We start from the raw sequence: 17363 nt of genomic DNA, 5'->3' as shown, positions 1-17363 counted from the left end.
TTCTAGACCTTGAGGGGTCCTCTTTATCCTGTCATCTTCATAGTTGTAAAACAGGTATGGAATATTGTCGGTGGAGTTACGAATAATGCTTCAAACACAGAGTCATAAAGGTATAGTTAGATGGAGACCAGGTCCCGCTGTCAGCTTGTCAGTCGTTACCTTCGTGGGAGATGGTACCTTTGGACTGTTCACTGTGAGAGAAGGTGGTGATCCAACAGACAGTGAAGAACATGAAGAAAAGTAATATTTAACGCTTCTGTACGGACCTAACTATGCGTAAGTGAATTTGTGATGGCGCTGTGTGGCCCGAAGGATGGTATAACCACATCCACATGCTTAACCTGAAGTGGCATCTGAATGGTCGAGTCTTCAAGAGGGAAATACAGGATTACTCAACAGGCTGGTCGTAAGGGTGTCTAACTGTTCCTCCCAAAGTAAGCATTCTGAATTAATGGAACAGCATTCTTTAAAAAGAACAAAAAGGTCTAATACTTTGGTTTCTGTTTGGTAAAGTGATGAAACACATTTTTATTTTGGGGCAAAATGTTTGCAATTCATGCAGTTCTATCGTCACTGTTTGGATGTTGGGTTCCCTTCCCTTCTCTATTAGATGTGAACATGAGGTTCTTCCTTTAAAAAAAAAAAAAAAAGACAAAGCCACCAAGGTTTGACATGAACATTTCAATGATGTAGTGAACAGTAATTTCACTCTGCTTTTTAATGCATGTGGAGACTAATTCATGGAAAGAGCAGGTTATTTGTGCTTTGAATTATGCATAGGCTGTCAGAGGAAACAGAATTTCGTCAGTACTTAACGTACACACTGTGGACTGAGAAGCCATTTTGGACTCTCCCAGAAAATGCTCTGCTGAAATAGATAAATTGTAACAACAGAGAATGTGAAATAATAAAGGGGTAAAAACCAGTAATCGCTAAAATAATGGTACTCAATCATCTTTATTTTTGCTTCGTTGTGATTGGATTGATGTTCATAATTTTTTGCTTTTCTGATGTAAAGATGACCTTAGAGGTAAAATTACTCCTTTTTCTGCCTTTTTTTCTCTATTTGACAGACTAGAGACGACTTCCTGGGCCAAGTGGATGTGCCACTTAGTCACCTGCCGGTAAGCAGTGCTTTTGTCTGAGCGTGCTCTTTTTTGTCATCACCAGATGTGAAAAACCCCAATGTTATGTAAAATTTATTTCCATAAGTAACTTAAATTTTCCACTTAAATTTTCTTAAAGCAAGCATTCCCAACAGAGCATTAGAGGCTTAAAGAAAAATATTACAGAGAGCAAAGCACCACCGGGCACACGAATTGGGAGAAATGGTTCCCTTTACGGGGACAAGGAAGACAGTTCTTCTCTGGTATCTGTTAAATTTCTCAACATCGAGGACTCACTTCTCATCCTGATTCTTTCTTAAAATCCTTCTCTGGTCTGAGTCATTAATGAATGACATGTGGCCAATAGACTGGTTGTTTCACACCTTACTGTTGGTGATTTTTGCCCTATTAATCTGCTGACTTCTTCCTTTTCATGATTTTCTCTTACAGTTGGAACAGTTTTATTCTCCCTTAGCAAGCTCCACTGCCTCCAGAACTTTTGTTAAAATGTTGAAAAAAACACATTTTTGGGGTCCTGTTTAGCTACCTGATTTTCTGTCTCAATAATATGCTGTTAAGGTTATGGGATAGTAGTTCTGTCTGGGAAAGTGGATAGTGCATTTTGATATTACTTCAAACCTTGTAAAGCCAATAGCCACAGACTGAAACCAGAGAAACTGCTGAACCAACACGACAGGATCTTAAGAAGTTACAAAAATCTGAAAATGTTATAAAATTACTGTTCTTCATAGCAAATTTGCGTAAAATTATTGTATTTATTACTGGTTGGAAGTAAACTTATGTGAAGGACTCGTAAGTAATAAAGGAAATACAGTGAGATATGAGTGCCACAGCACATACACCAATATTCATTAGACGTTAATGTTAGACATTACTGATGACAGTAATTATACAAACTGTGATATTGTCAGAGCATACATTATGGCTTTTAATATGTATACGTGTAACTTTTAACATCTGTATGTATATATATATATATTTTCTTTCTGTAAGAGGCATGCAGCTGCCTATTACCTCTGCTGTGTGATAGGAAAGTATGTGTTTTGGATGAGCCGTGAGATGACTGGAGCACATCAGCTGAGAGCTGCCACACAACTGCGTCGGGCCAGCGTGCATCTGGCTGGTTGCTTTTCCTCACGTGTTATGAACTCTGACTAGGAGAGGGAGAGGTTACGCTCACAGTAGACACACATCCTGCTGGGGCAAATCCAGGCTTTGTAGGTACTGACGTCGCTGTCTCCTGGGTACGCAGTCCAGTGCGCATTTCTGTAAGCAGTGGTGTTTGCTGGGGCAGACCCCTGCCGTTTATTCACATGCTCGTGTTGCCTGTTTAGTTACCCGGGTTTATCCTATGTTAACACCCTCTGTGTTGCCTGTGTAGTTATCCTAATGCTCGCTGTGTTGTGCATAACTAGTTAGTTTTGGATGGTTTATTTTTTGACACAGACTGTGGCCTTGGAGCAGTTTATGAAACAGTCATGCGAACAGCTGTGCTGGGGCGGGAATAATCACTGGAGGGGAGACTTAAATTAGTGCTGCTGCTGAAGGATATACTCGTGACTTCAGTTAATGACTTGCATTGTTGTTGGAAGTGGTGACATACCAGTCAGGTGTGTTCTGCTGATTTGCATCAGATTTGCATGGGAAGGGATGCACATCTATGGTCAGAGAAACCTTTTGTGCAAGAAGGTGGTATAGATAAGCCTGATTAAGCTTCATTTTAGCAGATTTGCTTCAGCAAATGCATGGAAAACCAAAAGACTGCAATAACTATGTGGTATGTTCATTATTTTAGCTAACAATCGAATTCTTAGCCAGCAATAAGAGTTATAATAGCAAGTAATTAGAAGTAATTAAGACAGAGTTTGAATCATTTTACTGTCAACAATCAAATATTTGAGGTGTTTGATTTGAGGGTGGTATTGTTTTCTTTATTTGTTTTTGTTTCTTAAGAAATGAAGGAATTGTAAGTGTAAAGCTTGTTCTGTAAGCAAAAGTTCAGCCCAAATTAAGTGGAATTTCTATTTACTATATAATCTAGGGTGCGGAATCTCCTCCTTTAATTCTTATGAGTTTAGAATTGACGTAGCACTGGCTATCTGGAAATTATGATGTGAAACTCCATCTTCAGGTTTTTATAGATTTTGCCTATAATCTGCCCACAGAAAGAGGCTCAACATTCAGAGACTAGTGAATACCATCCTAAATGTAATCACAGTCCAATAAAGACAGTGGGAGAAGTGTTACTGACACCAGTGTGTTCAAGCTTTCGCTGCCAGACTTTTTCACTGAAAAAGTCTAAGGGAAAGAGATCTGTGACTGCTTTCAGTTGATGGGCCCCATCAAATCTCCTTCTATCGGGAACTGCTGAAAAAGCTGAAGACATTGGGTTGGGTTGAAGATTCTGTAGGGATGCTGTAGTGAAAAAGACACTAAATATCGAGATTCTTTGAAATTACATCGGTGTTGTTGAGTATTTAATGAGGAATTATTTTACACAGAACCTGCCATCAAAGAAGGTGAAGTGATGGAACAAAGAAGGTCCATATGACAATTCAAATTGTATGAAGCTTGAAGTTAACCTGTTTGTGCCCACAGCAGAGAAAGCCTATACATTGCTTAGAAAGCTTACTTTACAAGATGCTAGGTGTATGTCTATAGTACTACCACCCCATGCTGCAACAGCCTCAGTCAAAATGTTTTTCAAAGATAAGTAAAAATGAATTCTTTATTTCATGGGTAGCTTTGCTTGAGTTTCTGTTTCAATATTGCTATATTGTCTTTCTTTTTTTCACTTAGTAGACAAAAATCCAAAATGAACTTTGCAGAACATATTTGTGCCAAAAAAAAGCATTTATTTTGTCTTTTTGTATTCATATTGTACTTTACACGGTGCTTCAAAGCTGAATTCAATCACTGATGAAAGAACGGAAGTTAAAGGTCGCAGGGCAGAAAAAAGTATGAAACACTGCAGTTTTTCATCTTCTTTGTAAATAGTAAAAAATACACTTGCTACTTCACAAAGTTTTCTAGTAAATTCTACATGTATATATGTTTATATACAGTGATTTTTTTATGCTTGGTATAAATGTTTTCTGAAATTTTATTATATAATGTTTTGGATGACTCACATTGAACAGAGTTCTGGATGTAGTTAATCTTTTTAAAATGTTGTACATGTTAATCTTACTCCCTTATGTGAACTTGGAGAAGTTGTGTATTTGAATGGGTGAACATAGGAATGGTGGAAGTTATTGACAATGTTTACATCAAAATAAGGTGTCAATTTTAGCATGACTGTTGATATTTTTGCCTGAATTTGACTTCTTGCTGTTGATGGATGTTATTATAGGAGGAAAATGGCTTTGTAATGACTTTCACAGTGATGCTTATTTAGATATGTCTGTAATAGTTGATCTTGAGTCATAACACTGTTATTGTTGGCTTATAAACTGTAATAGTTGAAAAATATGATGGAAAGATCGGAAATGTATTCTGACGAAAAATGTATCATTCCGTTCTCATGTGAGCTGTATTGTATAGTATTATTTTATCCATACTTGTGTGTATATTGCCATTTACGTGTATATGTATGCACAAATATTATGTAAATAGCATGTACATAACTGTAGAAAAAGCCCTCCAGCATTAAGCTACATGTGTCCTGCAAAAAATGTGCTGTGAAATATAGAATGACAAGGGATGTATTAGTGCATGCCTGTTTTACAGAGTTGCGTAGAATTTTTAAGTTCCTTTTAAGTAAACGTGATTTCTAATAACTAAGAAGCATCAGCAGGATTTGAGATTGAGCTGTAGACATGTCACACACTTTCTGTGAGCTGTTTTGAGGAATTAGCAGCTTTATGTTTTCCTTCCATATTCTGTAGGAAGAGGACAGCTCTACTGTCCTCTCACTGGGGACTGACATAGAACATGAGTGTGCATATCTCTTTCTAGCTCACATTTAAGTGGAATGCTAAACTTTTCCAAATAGTTTTAAAGTCTTCTACTGTCTTTACATACAAAATCCAAGATTGTAAGATTTCCTGGCTCAGCTACTTGACTGCCATTGAAGAATAAATTCCATTATGCTAAAATGATGAAATTCTGTAGTCCGGAACTTCCCATTTTCTTCTAGGCTCACAAGAAAGTGAATGTGATTCCTGTACAAAATCCTTCCTCACTCTCCATCTTCACAGAAAATTTCTTCAGCTCCAGAAGCCACTTTTTCCCCAAAAAGTTTGCTCTGGAAAACTCACAAGACGTACCTCAGAACAATCATTCTTTATATAGCTGTAATGTAGCAATGTCTCCACAGAGTGCTTAGGTACTTGCCTGTGGGTGTGTTCTCATACTCTGTAATATTATTTATTTCTATGCTTATTAAGGTGTGTGTACTAATTTGATGCTTGGGGAAACACACTGTATATCTTTGTGTTCTAATCGATATTTTCCTCATTCATCCTTCCCAGTACATTAATAAGTGACATTGTGGTGTATTTATTAATGAATGTTTGCTTTCACATTCTAGCTGTACTGCTGATTTGTTTGTCAAAATCCCTGTTTTCTCTAATACTATCTAATTACTATCTACAAAATTTGGTTAAAATATACAGCATCTTATTTTATGTACATTACTTACAGTAGAGTACTAAAAAGCAGTAATTCCTAATCATGCATGCTTTGATGTCCTGTTGATTTTGTTAAAGTGTGCTATCTCTGAAAAAATGGGATGTCTGTCTCAAAGATTGAGTGGACAGAAAGAAAGTCTGTATGGTGTATGATGGAGTATCTGAGATAATGAGTTGGGATTGATTTTTAAATTCTTATTTATTGACTTTGAAATACAACAGACAACAAAACCTTTAAGGAATAGTAGTCTGGGAGTTAGATTATTCTCTGTGTAGAAAGATTTAGTTAAAGAATTGGACTCAAGAAGCATTCCTGTTTGTAGGGATAGGGCTGGGAAGGGATTTACAGGTATACTATCACTTTTTTAGTAGATGGCAGATGGCTGCAACATTCTGAGAAGTACCCACTATCTTTGTGCTCATTTTGAGAAAGTTTGGTGTTCATCTGAGGCACTAGATCTCTGGTCTTACTGGAGTGTGTATGGTAATGTGCTTATTTATTCTTTCAATGTAACACAGTTCATGCTTCCAATTTTGTCGGCCCAAATCATACATTTGATTAGAATAAAGTACCCCAAACAATCAACAGGTTGAGTATGTATATGGATTTCTGATTCTGTTATTTACCTTGTAATTTTTAAATTCCTAATTTTGTACTTGGAGCATCTGTGTTCTCGCAGACATGAAGGATGTAACTTATTTGATAAGAAAGCTGAAATTCTCATGTAATAAATCTTTAAATGTTGAAAACTTTCTATGAAGGTTACAATTAAGTGGAAGTCAGAAGATGTAACCTGTCAGCCTGATAATATTACTTATGTACTTCACAAAGGATTTCAATGTCTCAGTTATTTTTGAAAGTCTCAACTGCTTTGAAAGAAAAAATGAAAGCCAACTGAGGAGGAGTTTTCATCGCTTTCTGATGTGCAAAGAACCGACTGCTTTGAAATGGATGCAACCTTTTCTGACACTGCTGTTGGGTGATTGGAGAAAGTTGGAAGGGGTTTGTTTAATTGGTCTTTTCCACCTTTTTCTGAATTGTGAATGTTGCGTACGCTTACAAACGAGACTTGGTTCAGCCCGTCCCTGAGATTTGCAGAGACATCTAGTGGACTGCTTCTGCAACTGTGTATTGACAGCCGATGGTAACATCTGCCTGCTGTAACTTCGTTATTTAAGCATCTTCTCTAGCATTTCTACCTCATCTGTGATGTGAATGTTCTCTATATGTCTCTATACTTGTGAGCAAGCCCTTTAATTTGCAATTTTCTTAAATGCTTATAGACTGAAGACCCAACCATGGAAAGGCCATACACGTTTAAGGATTTCCTTCTCAGACCACGAAGGTGAGGGGGAGGACCTTTGTATTTTAAAACATTTCTTACTTCAAGGTTTGTTATTTGCAACTATTTAAGGGTTGCTGAATGAAATGTACCTCCTTGTCTTCTAGCCACAAATCTCGTGTAAAGGGTTTCTTGAGGCTGAAGATGGCTTATATGCCTAAAAATGGTGGCCAAGAAGAAGAAAACAGTGATCAAAGGGATGAATCTGAGGTAAGGCTTAATGCTTGTGGAAGGATTCAGATATAATTGTAGAGGAAGTTGTACCTTTGAAAGATAAAACCCTGGTAGCAGTGTTGATAGCAGCTGATTCTCCCACCCAACACACATACCTCCCGGGTTGGTTTTTTTTTCCCTGTTTTTCTCAACCATTGCAAGTATTTCAAAGTATTTCAACTGCCATAATGAATTCTAAAGTCTCTCTGACTCAGTTTGTGAACAAGTAGAAGTGGAAGTGATGCCAAGTAGAAGAATTCAGAAAGTCTGTCCAAGTAATTCATGAACATAATGGTCTGTATTAGGTACCCCTTCTTCAAAGGCAATTTCAAAACAGGTACTATAACATTTTCTTTGTTTCCCTGGCAGCATTGACTTTGCAGAGAATAAAGCACATGCAAGCACAGCAGGTTTAAAGACTTCTTGGCACTCTTATCAACCATCATCCAGTTTAAGAATTAGCTGTAATTAGGACTAACAGAGTGAATGTCAGCCCAAGTTTGCCTTACTAATAGTGTGCAGCAGTCATCTGTAACTTGGGAGTCAGGGCTCTCATCCCCAGCCTTATGTCTGTGCTCTTGAGATTGCTTTTCGGAAGGTGTACCCAGGTAGCTGAGCTGGTTCTTAACCAATTGTTGCCAAAACTCAGCCAAAACTGTGCTTTCTCTGGATCTTGAGACAGGGTCCTGAGACTGTTCTTGCTACAAAGAGAGTTTACAGATTGAAAAACAATTATTTTTTTTGTCTCTCAACTGTGTGTGTATGTCTTTGTTATATATAAAAAAACTTGTTAATGTGGAAATTTATATAGATCACACACAAATAAATCTACTCTTATATGTGTGTGTATATATAAAAACCAGAATATTGTCTAGATCTTAGTTTCATAGAAATGACCAAATTTCTAAATGTAATCTGCATTTTCTTTCATACTTAAAGTATGAAGAGTTTTAAAGGTTCATTGGGATCTTTTACAATTATTGAATTATGGGCATTTAGTCAACAGTTTCTTATACATATAAAATATGTCTTGGAATTGGTGTCTTAATTATTAACTTGAATTTATAGATAGGGTCTTTATAAAAGATGAGTTTGAAAACTGTATGTGACCAGAGTTTCTCATATAGAAACAGATTTTCAGAAGCATGCGTGTAGTGGCACTCTTTTCCCCAGAGTCCCACTATTTTTGAACATTGCTGAGTGTCTGTTTTGGTGTAAAAAATAGTTTTGTGACTCTTGTGAGTAAGATCCTCCTTACTCATCTAAGATAATGCCACAAGGCTCTGACAATGACCTGTGAAATGACATCTCCAGCAAGTCAATAGTAATGAAATGCTTTTAGGTTTCAGTTCAATAATAGCTGGGGAATAGAAAGGAAAAGCAAATTATTATCCTCCATAACGAAAAGGTCACAGCTTGAGTTCAAAAGTTAGCAGTTTGTTCTGTTTAGCTTCTTGACTGGGAATCTGCACTTGGCCACCGCTAGAACAAGCAACTACCCAAATACGTTTGGGAATCCCTATTGTAATAGACTGATGGGGTTTTAGGAGGTTTTTGTCATTGAAATGAGGCGCACACTGTCACCGTGGAGTTTATTCTATTTCGATACGGTTTACAGTTAAGTAATTTTGAACTTCTCTTTGGAAAATTTTCAGAATCTGCACCTATACGGTAATGTAAGCAACAACAAAGTAACTTCTCTTTAACTTTAAAACTTTAAATTTTGTTTGTTTGGTTTGGTTTTTTTTGCATTCCTAAGCATGGATGGGATGTGGTTGATTCCAATGACTCCGCATCTCAGCGTCAGGAGGAGTTACCACCTCCTCCACTGCCTCCTGGATGGGAAGAAAAGGTGGACAACCTGGGGCGGACTTACTATGTCAACCATAACAACAGAACTACTCAGTGGCATCGACCAAGTTTAATGTAAGAGGCAATGTAGTGCAGTGTTCTGTGGATGTGTGCAAAATTATCAATAAGGGGGGGTGATTTTTTTTCCAACAAACATAACCATTTTGAATTTACAAGTTCACAGCTGGAAAAAGTTTTAAGCAAGACTTTTATGAAGCAGTTTATGAAGGCACACTATTTTCAGTAAGACAAATCATGACTTTGGTGCTGTGCTACATTATCTGAAACTCAACTTCATTGAAAAATTTTCACAGATGTGCTAGTAAATTGAGAGCCGAAGTCTGGATATCTTCAATTAAAAAGGAAACATCTTTTTTCTTTAAGAATGAAAGAGACTTCCCCATGCCCAGCAAATCACATATCCACGTGGGTATTCTGGGAAATTCTAGGATATCTGAAGGCATGGGAGGGAAGTCAGTGTATTAACAGCATACCTTAGAATATTGGGAGACAGATGTGTAATTTTTCAGTAAGTAATTTGACAGGAATAAATTACTTTCTTCTATAGAGACTGTTGAAAAGGTAAGGGGAAAAAAGTCAACTCTATTTTAAGTTTTAATTAAGTTAAACTGATTAACTTTGAGGAGATCCTGATTATTATTCAGTGTATAGACTGCATTACCTATGAACACTGGTTGTGCTAACGTGGAGTTCCTGTTCCAGCCTTTATTATATGTTTATTACGATTAGATTTATAAAGTTGTGGCAAGCGTACATTTTTAAAAGTATGTATAATTGCCATGTTGAGTGATACTGAACTCATGTATTAGTTAAACATCTTGCATTATTTTTATGCAGCTGCTATTTTTCCACTTGCTTATTACAACAGTAATGGTTATTCTTTCTTGAATATTCATAATCATAGCTAAATTAGGAAAAATGTGTATTGTCTTTATTTAAGGCATTATTTCTCTTTCTTGACTGATGCATTTATTGTACTTAGAATTGAATTAAATTTTGTTCTATATGTTTTGAACTGTTCAATATTGGAATAGTTGAGCTATTTCCTAAGCAATGTGTATTTTCATAGAGCCATAGACTCACAGAATATTTTGGGTCAGAAGGGACCTTTCAAGGCCATCTAGTCCAACCCCCTGCAGTGAGCAGGGACATCTTCAACTAGATCAGGGTGCTCAGAGCCCCGTCCAACCTCACCTGGGATGTTTCCAGGGATGGGGCATCTACCACCTCTCTGGGCAACCTGTGCTAGTGTTTCACCACCCTCATTATGAAAAGTTTTACATCTAGTATAAATCTACTCTCCTACAGTTTAAAACTAATTTTGTCAAGTAAATCTTGTCAGCTACTATCACTATGATTGGTAATGGTCAATAAGTGTCTATAAAAAAGCAGGTTTTATAAACTACTTTATTTAGCACCTTCTTGTAATCGAGTTATGCTAAATGAAGTAAAGAGTACATGGGATCGAACAGGCTGCCCAGGATACTGGTTGAGTCACTGTCCCTGGAGGTATTTAAAAGACGTGTAGATGTGGTGCTTAGGGACATGGTTTAGTGGTGGACTTGGCAGGGCTAGGTTAACGTGGAAGTGTTAAGTCCCTGCCAACATGGACTGTACAGCACTCAATGTTTTTCCTATTGGAAAACAGTTAAATTAGCTCATAGGAATTGATGATCTTCAAGGTCTTTCCCAACCTAAACGATTCTATGATTCAGAAATGTTTGACTGGCAGATACCAAGAAGTAATAATAGCTAGAAAGCATCATCATCAGAAGAGTGTATAAAATGAACGCCTCACAGGTTTGCTTTTAGCCTAGGTGTCATCATGGATAGTTTGGAAACAAATGCATAATTACTACTGATAGACTTTATGCATGACACCAGCCTTGATGAAGAGTGAAGTCTTTAAAATGATGCTGTTTACCCTTTAAATTCTGTGAATTTGTGAAACCACTAGGAGTGGAAGGTTTTGTGAGGTTGAAAGTAGGATAGATAACCTCTCACTTTCAGGCCGGTAACTCAGTAAGTTGGTCATCAAGATGAAACATGCAGTGCTGTATGGTCCGTGTCTGCAGTAGGAACATGAGAGTAGGTCATTGGTCATAGTTACTTAAAATGTGAAATGATAAAATGATTGCACAAAGAAGTTTTTCCTGAACGTAACCTCATCGTTATAGTCCCCCATCCTGAAGGGGAGGTTCAAATACAATACAGCCTTCTAACAACATCTGCCCATTGAGAATTATATGTAGCTGTACACATTGAGAAGTCCCACAAGCCAGGAAGGTCTCCATTAAGGGAACTGGGGTATTTCCCATTTGCACCACTGTTGGTGTGAGCCAGGCTAGTGGTTGCAGCCTGTTACAAAAAGTTATCCATACTGCAACGGCTTGCATTCGCTTTGGCTATCGCAAAAAAGAAAACAATAGTTGGCATAAAGACAGTGGCAAAGGTAAAACCTCTGTGTCAGAAATGATTCTGGTCATCACGGGAAAGGGTGATTAGTGATGGGTTAGTATATTTGAGTGTAGACTTCATTTCTGCTCACCCAACTTTGATGTACAAAGAATGTTAATTTCCAGTGTTACATAACATTCGAGAAGTGCTTCCCTTTTATTACTTTGGATTGAGGGATTCTCGCTGGTCACAAGCGGTGTTCCCCAGGGCTCGGTTCTGGGGCCGGTCTTGTTCAATATCTTTACCGATGATCTGGATGAGGGGATTGAGTGCTCCCTCAGTAAGTGTGCAGATGACACCAAGCTGGGTGGGAGTGTTGATCTGCTGGAGGGTAGGAGGGCTCTGCAGAGGGATCTGGACAGGCTGGATCGATGGGCTGAGGTCAACTGTGTGAGGTTTAATACGGCCAAGTGCCAGGTCCTGCACTTCGGCCACAACAACCCCCTGCAACGCTCCAGGCTTGGGCAGGAGTGGCTGGAGAGCTGCCCAGCGGAAAGGGACCTGGGGGTGCTGGTTGACAGCCGGCTGAACATGAGCCGGCAATGTGCGCAGGTGGCCAAGAAGGCCAACAGCATCCTGGCCTGTATCAGCAATAGTGTGACCAGCAGGAGTAGGGAAGTGATCATGCCCCTGTACTTGGCACTGGTGAGGCCGCACCTCGAGTCCTGTGTTCAGTGTTGGGCCCCTCACTCCAAGAAGGACGTTGAGGTGCTGGAGCGTGTCCAGAGAAGGGCAACGGAGCTGGTGAGGGGTCTGGAGCACAAGTCTGATGAGGAGCGGCTGAGGGAACTGCGTTTGTTAAGTTTGGAGAAGAGGAGGCTGAGGGGAGCCCTCATCGCTCTCTACAACTCCCTGAAAGGGGGTTGTGGTGGGGTGCGTGTTGGTCTCTTTACTAGTGAGAGGACGAGAGGAAATGGCCTCAAGTTGCACCAGGGAAGGTTTAGGCTGGATATTAGGAAAAATTTCTTTATGGAGAGAGTGGTCAGGCATTGGAACAGGCTGCCCAGGGAGGTGGTGGAGCCACCATCTCTGCAAGTGTTCAAAAAACGTGTGGATGTGGCGCTTCAAGACATGGTTTAGGGAACATGGTGGCGCTGGATTGATGGTTGGACTTGATGATCTCGAAGGTACCTTCCAACCTTAATGATTCTGTGTTTAAACAGACCTCTATTTATGAAGCCTGGCATGTGCAAGAACAATGATTGTTATAATCAAAAGCATTAATGAGGTTTCAAAAGTAATGGGCAAAGTAGGTGTTTTAGTTTAATGTTCATTATTTTCTTGTTTTCTCCTTCGCATGTGTTCATCTCCCCACTATCCAGTGATGTGGGATCTGATTCAGATAACAGTATCAGGCAAATAAACCAAGAAGCAGCCCATAGGCGGTTCCGCTCTCGGAGACACATTAGTGAGGATTTGGAACCAGAACCTGTGGAGAGTGGAGACATTCCTGAGGTATGTAAAGGTTGTGGGTTTAAGACGTTGACTAAACTTGAAGCTGATGTGTTCTTATTTGTGAGCTAATTACTATACAGCATACATAATAATGCTTTTGCATGATGTTTATGAAATTGCAGAAGTAAAATGCCAGTGGCACAATAAAAATCCTAAACAGAGCTATACTTCCAAGGTCCCATGCATTTGTGGGTGCCTGATAATGTAGGCACAATGCTAAATACTATGCAAATGCTGAGAGAAACATTTATAATTCCAAGCATTGCTTGTTATGTATACATTGATAGAAACAGTTTCAATATTCTGCTTTGAATAACAGTGGAATAAGTTGTAAAAACAAGGGAATGGTACTGGCTGGAAGTGCAGTGTACTTCAGTTTTCTTCAGTCTTTGTCTAGAGGAAAGAGAAGCTTGTTGGTTTTATTCCCTAAATACTTGGTTTTAGTTAGAATTCTGAGATCTTATTACTAAGGGTGAGTGTTTGCTTAATTTACAGCTAGACTAAATAAATTTGGTAGATATTTGTAGGCCTAGGTGAGAGTGTGTGCAAAGCTCTAATCCCATTCAACTTTAAGGAATACTTTATTATGTGAATGACAGACAAAATTCTTCGTGAAAGCTAGTTTTGGTTCACTAAATGTTATTCAGAGCAACAAATAGATTGCTGAAATTATTGTTGCACTTGTCACGTGATAATACTTGATTTGCAGGTACTAGTGAGTACTTCCTGTTGTGCATTTTATTCTAAATTAAAATTAACAGTTCTTTCTTACAAGTTTTACAAAGTGCAGAATTAGTTACGTTTTTGAAGAAAATTTCAAATAGAATTTATTTAATGAAACCTTTTTTATGCATTTTTTCATCTACATGGTTTTCTGTGTTGAATGTAAAGCATTGTGTCATCATCAACATGAAGACTGTTTTGAAGTCAACATTAAAACCATTTTTCCGTGTTAACTACTTCACACCGAGTAGAATGTTTGTGTGTTGTAGGGATTGGTTTATTTCGTTAAATATTAAGGCTGATTATCACACCTGTGTTTGTCTCAATCAGGTGGTTACATAGAAGGCAAAGGGAAAGAAGACTCAGTCTGTCTTTATAAATCCTTAACGTAGTTTCTTCTCTTTCGTTAGCCTTGGGAAACCATTTCAGAGGAGGCAAGTGCAAGTGGAGATTCCTTAAGCTTGTCATTGCCACCTCCTCCTGCATCTCCAGTATCCCGTACCAGTCCTCAGGAGCTATCTGAGGAACTGAGCAGAAGACTTCAGGTCACTCCTGACTCCAATGGGGAACAACTCAGTTCTTTGATAGTACGTGACATGCTGCTCTTTCTGTATAAACCTCTTATTACTGTAATCTTCTGTTAGTTTGACATAGTCGGAATCATTTACATGGATGGGTAGTAATTGCTGGTCTTGGGAAAACCTGAGCATACAGTTAAAATTATCTTCCAAAAAATACATCATAATTACACGATAGAGCAAACTGCCTTGAATAGCAGAATTCCTCAGTTGAGACTCACTCTTTTCTTCTGTGTGAGTTTTAACTTCAGAGTCTGGTACTGTTACACCTTCAGTGAAACAAAACATGTAATACTAGAGAGTATCAAGCTAAGGATTTCCAAAGGAAAGGAGAAAAACTGCTAATGCTCTTTCAATCATCATCTGTTTTACTACGTGATAATTTTTCTTAAGTTCAGTACTTTAACTCTTCATGTTTATATTAAAGCATGTGCTTCTTATATTAGGATTTTAAAACCCCTCATAATTTACTGGATCAACTATTATAAGACTAACAAGGGATTAGAATTGAAAGTAGGTAGTTCTGGTGAAATACTCCACAAGTTTGTAAATGGCTAGTCTGGAAAAAAATTGTCTCTCACCATAGGGGTTTACTTGAGGTAAAACAAACAATGTTCTCTATATTTGTGTTATCCGTTAGTTTGTCAGACTGATGATACCACAAAAAATAAGGATAATACATTTGCAAGTGGGAGAATGTCTTATGTCTCTCTGATTAAGAAAACAATTTTAAGTATTAAACAGAACATCATGCTGTGACTTATTTTTTTTATTCTTGGTATATGCTACCAAGGTACCTTTGCAATTCAAGAGATAAGTAATCATATTTACTCTTGTTCTGATTAAATAGAGCCTTGATTAGGTGCAAGTTTTTCACAAAGAGCCTATGCAATAGGTGTCTTATAATGATTTGAATGTTATCCAGATACTAGTTAGCAAATTATAGCTCTGATGGCTAACCATCTGCATGAAGAGTTGCTTGTAATTTTGTAGATAACTGCACATTTTCATAGACCTTCACTTGGAGGGCAGGAGGTTAATCAAATCGTTTCAGTGGCAAGATCAGGGCCTACATTTTTTTTACACTAAATAAAGAAATGGTGTAGCTGCAAAGTTATCTTAATTGAAATAATTCAATAATTATATTCCTATATGAACTAGCATTTTTATGAGCCATGAAGCGATAACATCTTTCTTATCAGTGCAATAAAAAACATAATCAGACCACACTTGCAAAGTAAGAAATTGTCAAAGCCTTTAAAATCTCTGTTATGGTGCATTATCCAGTGTAAGGGTGTTGGGATACTGAAAGTAACAGAAAAGAACAGACAGTGAAATTACTCTAAGAGGCCTCGCTGAGGCACCCAGCAGTCAGTCAGCAGTGTTTAGTGTGTAGTCCCGGCGTATCTGTCAAGGCAGCTCATGTCTCTGACGTGTGCTTCCCACAGCTCTGGCCTCTGTGAGGGCTCCCTGCCTGATCCAGCACTTAAGTCTGAGCTGGTTCCATGTGAATGAACAGTGCTTACCTGGGCTAATAAATCCTCCCCATCTGGAGGTTGGCAAGCACAGCACAGAGGCGCCCAAGACCTTCATCTGGATTGAGCCAGGTAGGCAGGAAAAGTTTGGCACTTCTAGCTGAACACAAGCTATAATCCATGTGCTCAGGTATGTCCACCTGAGAGTGCCTCTTGATCCAGATTCCCAAAGGCTTGTGACATCAGTTTCATGACTTTGCATGGAGGACGCTTGCATCCAGGTTTTTTCCCAAGTCCACCAGCTCTAAACCTGTTTTACATAAAGCTGCCTCAGATCTGCAGGTTGTGGGCTGAAACTAGAAGCCCTTACAGTCACATTTCCCCAACAGCATGCTTATCCTAGGATATCCAGCCTGACCGTTGGTTGTTTTATGCAGAGACAGCTTCAGTGTCTCTACAACCATACATAGTTAATCTACAACACAACAGATAGTTGAGGAGTGATTGTATGTGTGTTAAAGTATTTTGTCACTCTCTTCATTATATCTATGTAATGTCAGGAAACACTTCAGACTTGCTGGTCGATACATTTGTCAGACAAATCCTTTCACATTTATCCTTAGCATAACATAAAGTAAGGTGTAATTACGTCTTTTTTTCTGTATTTTTTTTAAAACCCATATCTTTTAACAGAATGTGCTTTTAGGACTGATGTTTTTAAGTAGGAGTTGGAGTTTCTGATATGCATCTCAAATAGCTTACTTCATGGTGTTTTTTCGTTATCTTTCTATGGTATATAAGGGTGCCCATGTGAGTGGTTATAATTAGGCTGGGTAATTTGCTTGTTTATTAGTGCATTCATACTCGTACCGTTAATATTCAGAAGAGGATGATGCTAGTTACTCTTTGATTAAAGATGAGGTATCAATTATGCAAAATACTAAGTTTCAGAATTACCCAAGGCTTGTTTCAGTACACGGAACTTACAGCCTCAATCAAACCACACAGAAAAGCTGTGTGAGAAAATGCATTTGAAGTGAAATGCTGTTCAGATGCTGACTGACCTTATTGAATACTGTAAAATTATTTTATTGTATTCTTGTCAGCCCTGAAGTGGTCAGGAAGTTGGACTAGGTAATCCTTGTAGGTCCCTTCCAACTGAAATACTCTGTTCATGGCTTGCTTTGTTGCCAGCTCTCATGACTACAGTATTTGGTTTGTTTTTTTTCCATAATACGGATTTCTCATGGGAGTAAGAAAAGTGCTTGCTGTTGCCATGCCTAATGCCTTCTAAATGTCTTGATACCAGCTATGAGGATGTTTCAAAATTACTCTAATACTGATATATTTCTTATATTGGATTACACATTGTAGACCAAGTGTTAATTCTGCAGGGCAATGGTTGCTAACTGACATGGGTAGAACATTATTTCCTTCTTAAATGTAAAGAATATTAGCATGGCACATTAGTTCCTTCTGAAACATTTCT

At 38.3% G+C, this 17363-nt stretch overlaps 1 protein-coding gene across 4 annotated transcripts in view; it reads left to right on the top strand.

Annotated features, from left to right (window-relative positions):
• Positions 1-17363, top strand: part of LOC309415755 (E3 ubiquitin-protein ligase NEDD4-like) — a gene marked incomplete at both ends in the record, with an annotated part of 209308 nt that overhangs the window by 143243 nt on the left and 48702 nt on the right. For all 4 annotated transcript variants that reach the window (XM_082013361.1, XM_082013360.1, XM_082013359.1 and 1 more), the window contains 6 exons: positions 1074-1124; positions 7043-7104; positions 7209-7311; positions 9074-9240; positions 12966-13098; positions 14232-14408. In XM_082013361.1, coding sequence (XP_081869487.1) covers positions 1074-1124; positions 7043-7104; positions 7209-7311; positions 9074-9240; positions 12966-13098; positions 14232-14408 — 693 coding nt within the window. The remainder of the gene's footprint in view (positions 1-1073; positions 1125-7042; positions 7105-7208; positions 7312-9073; positions 9241-12965; positions 13099-14231; positions 14409-17363) is intronic.

The sequence above is a fragment of the Phaethon aethereus genome (assembly GCF_964289735.1).
Source record: "Phaethon aethereus genome assembly, chromosome: Z".
NCBI classification, from domain to species: Eukaryota; Metazoa; Chordata; class Aves; order Phaethontiformes; family Phaethontidae; genus Phaethon; species Phaethon aethereus.
The sequence above is the reverse complement of the archived record's forward strand: the minus strand, read 5'-3'. Positions and strand labels throughout refer to the sequence as shown.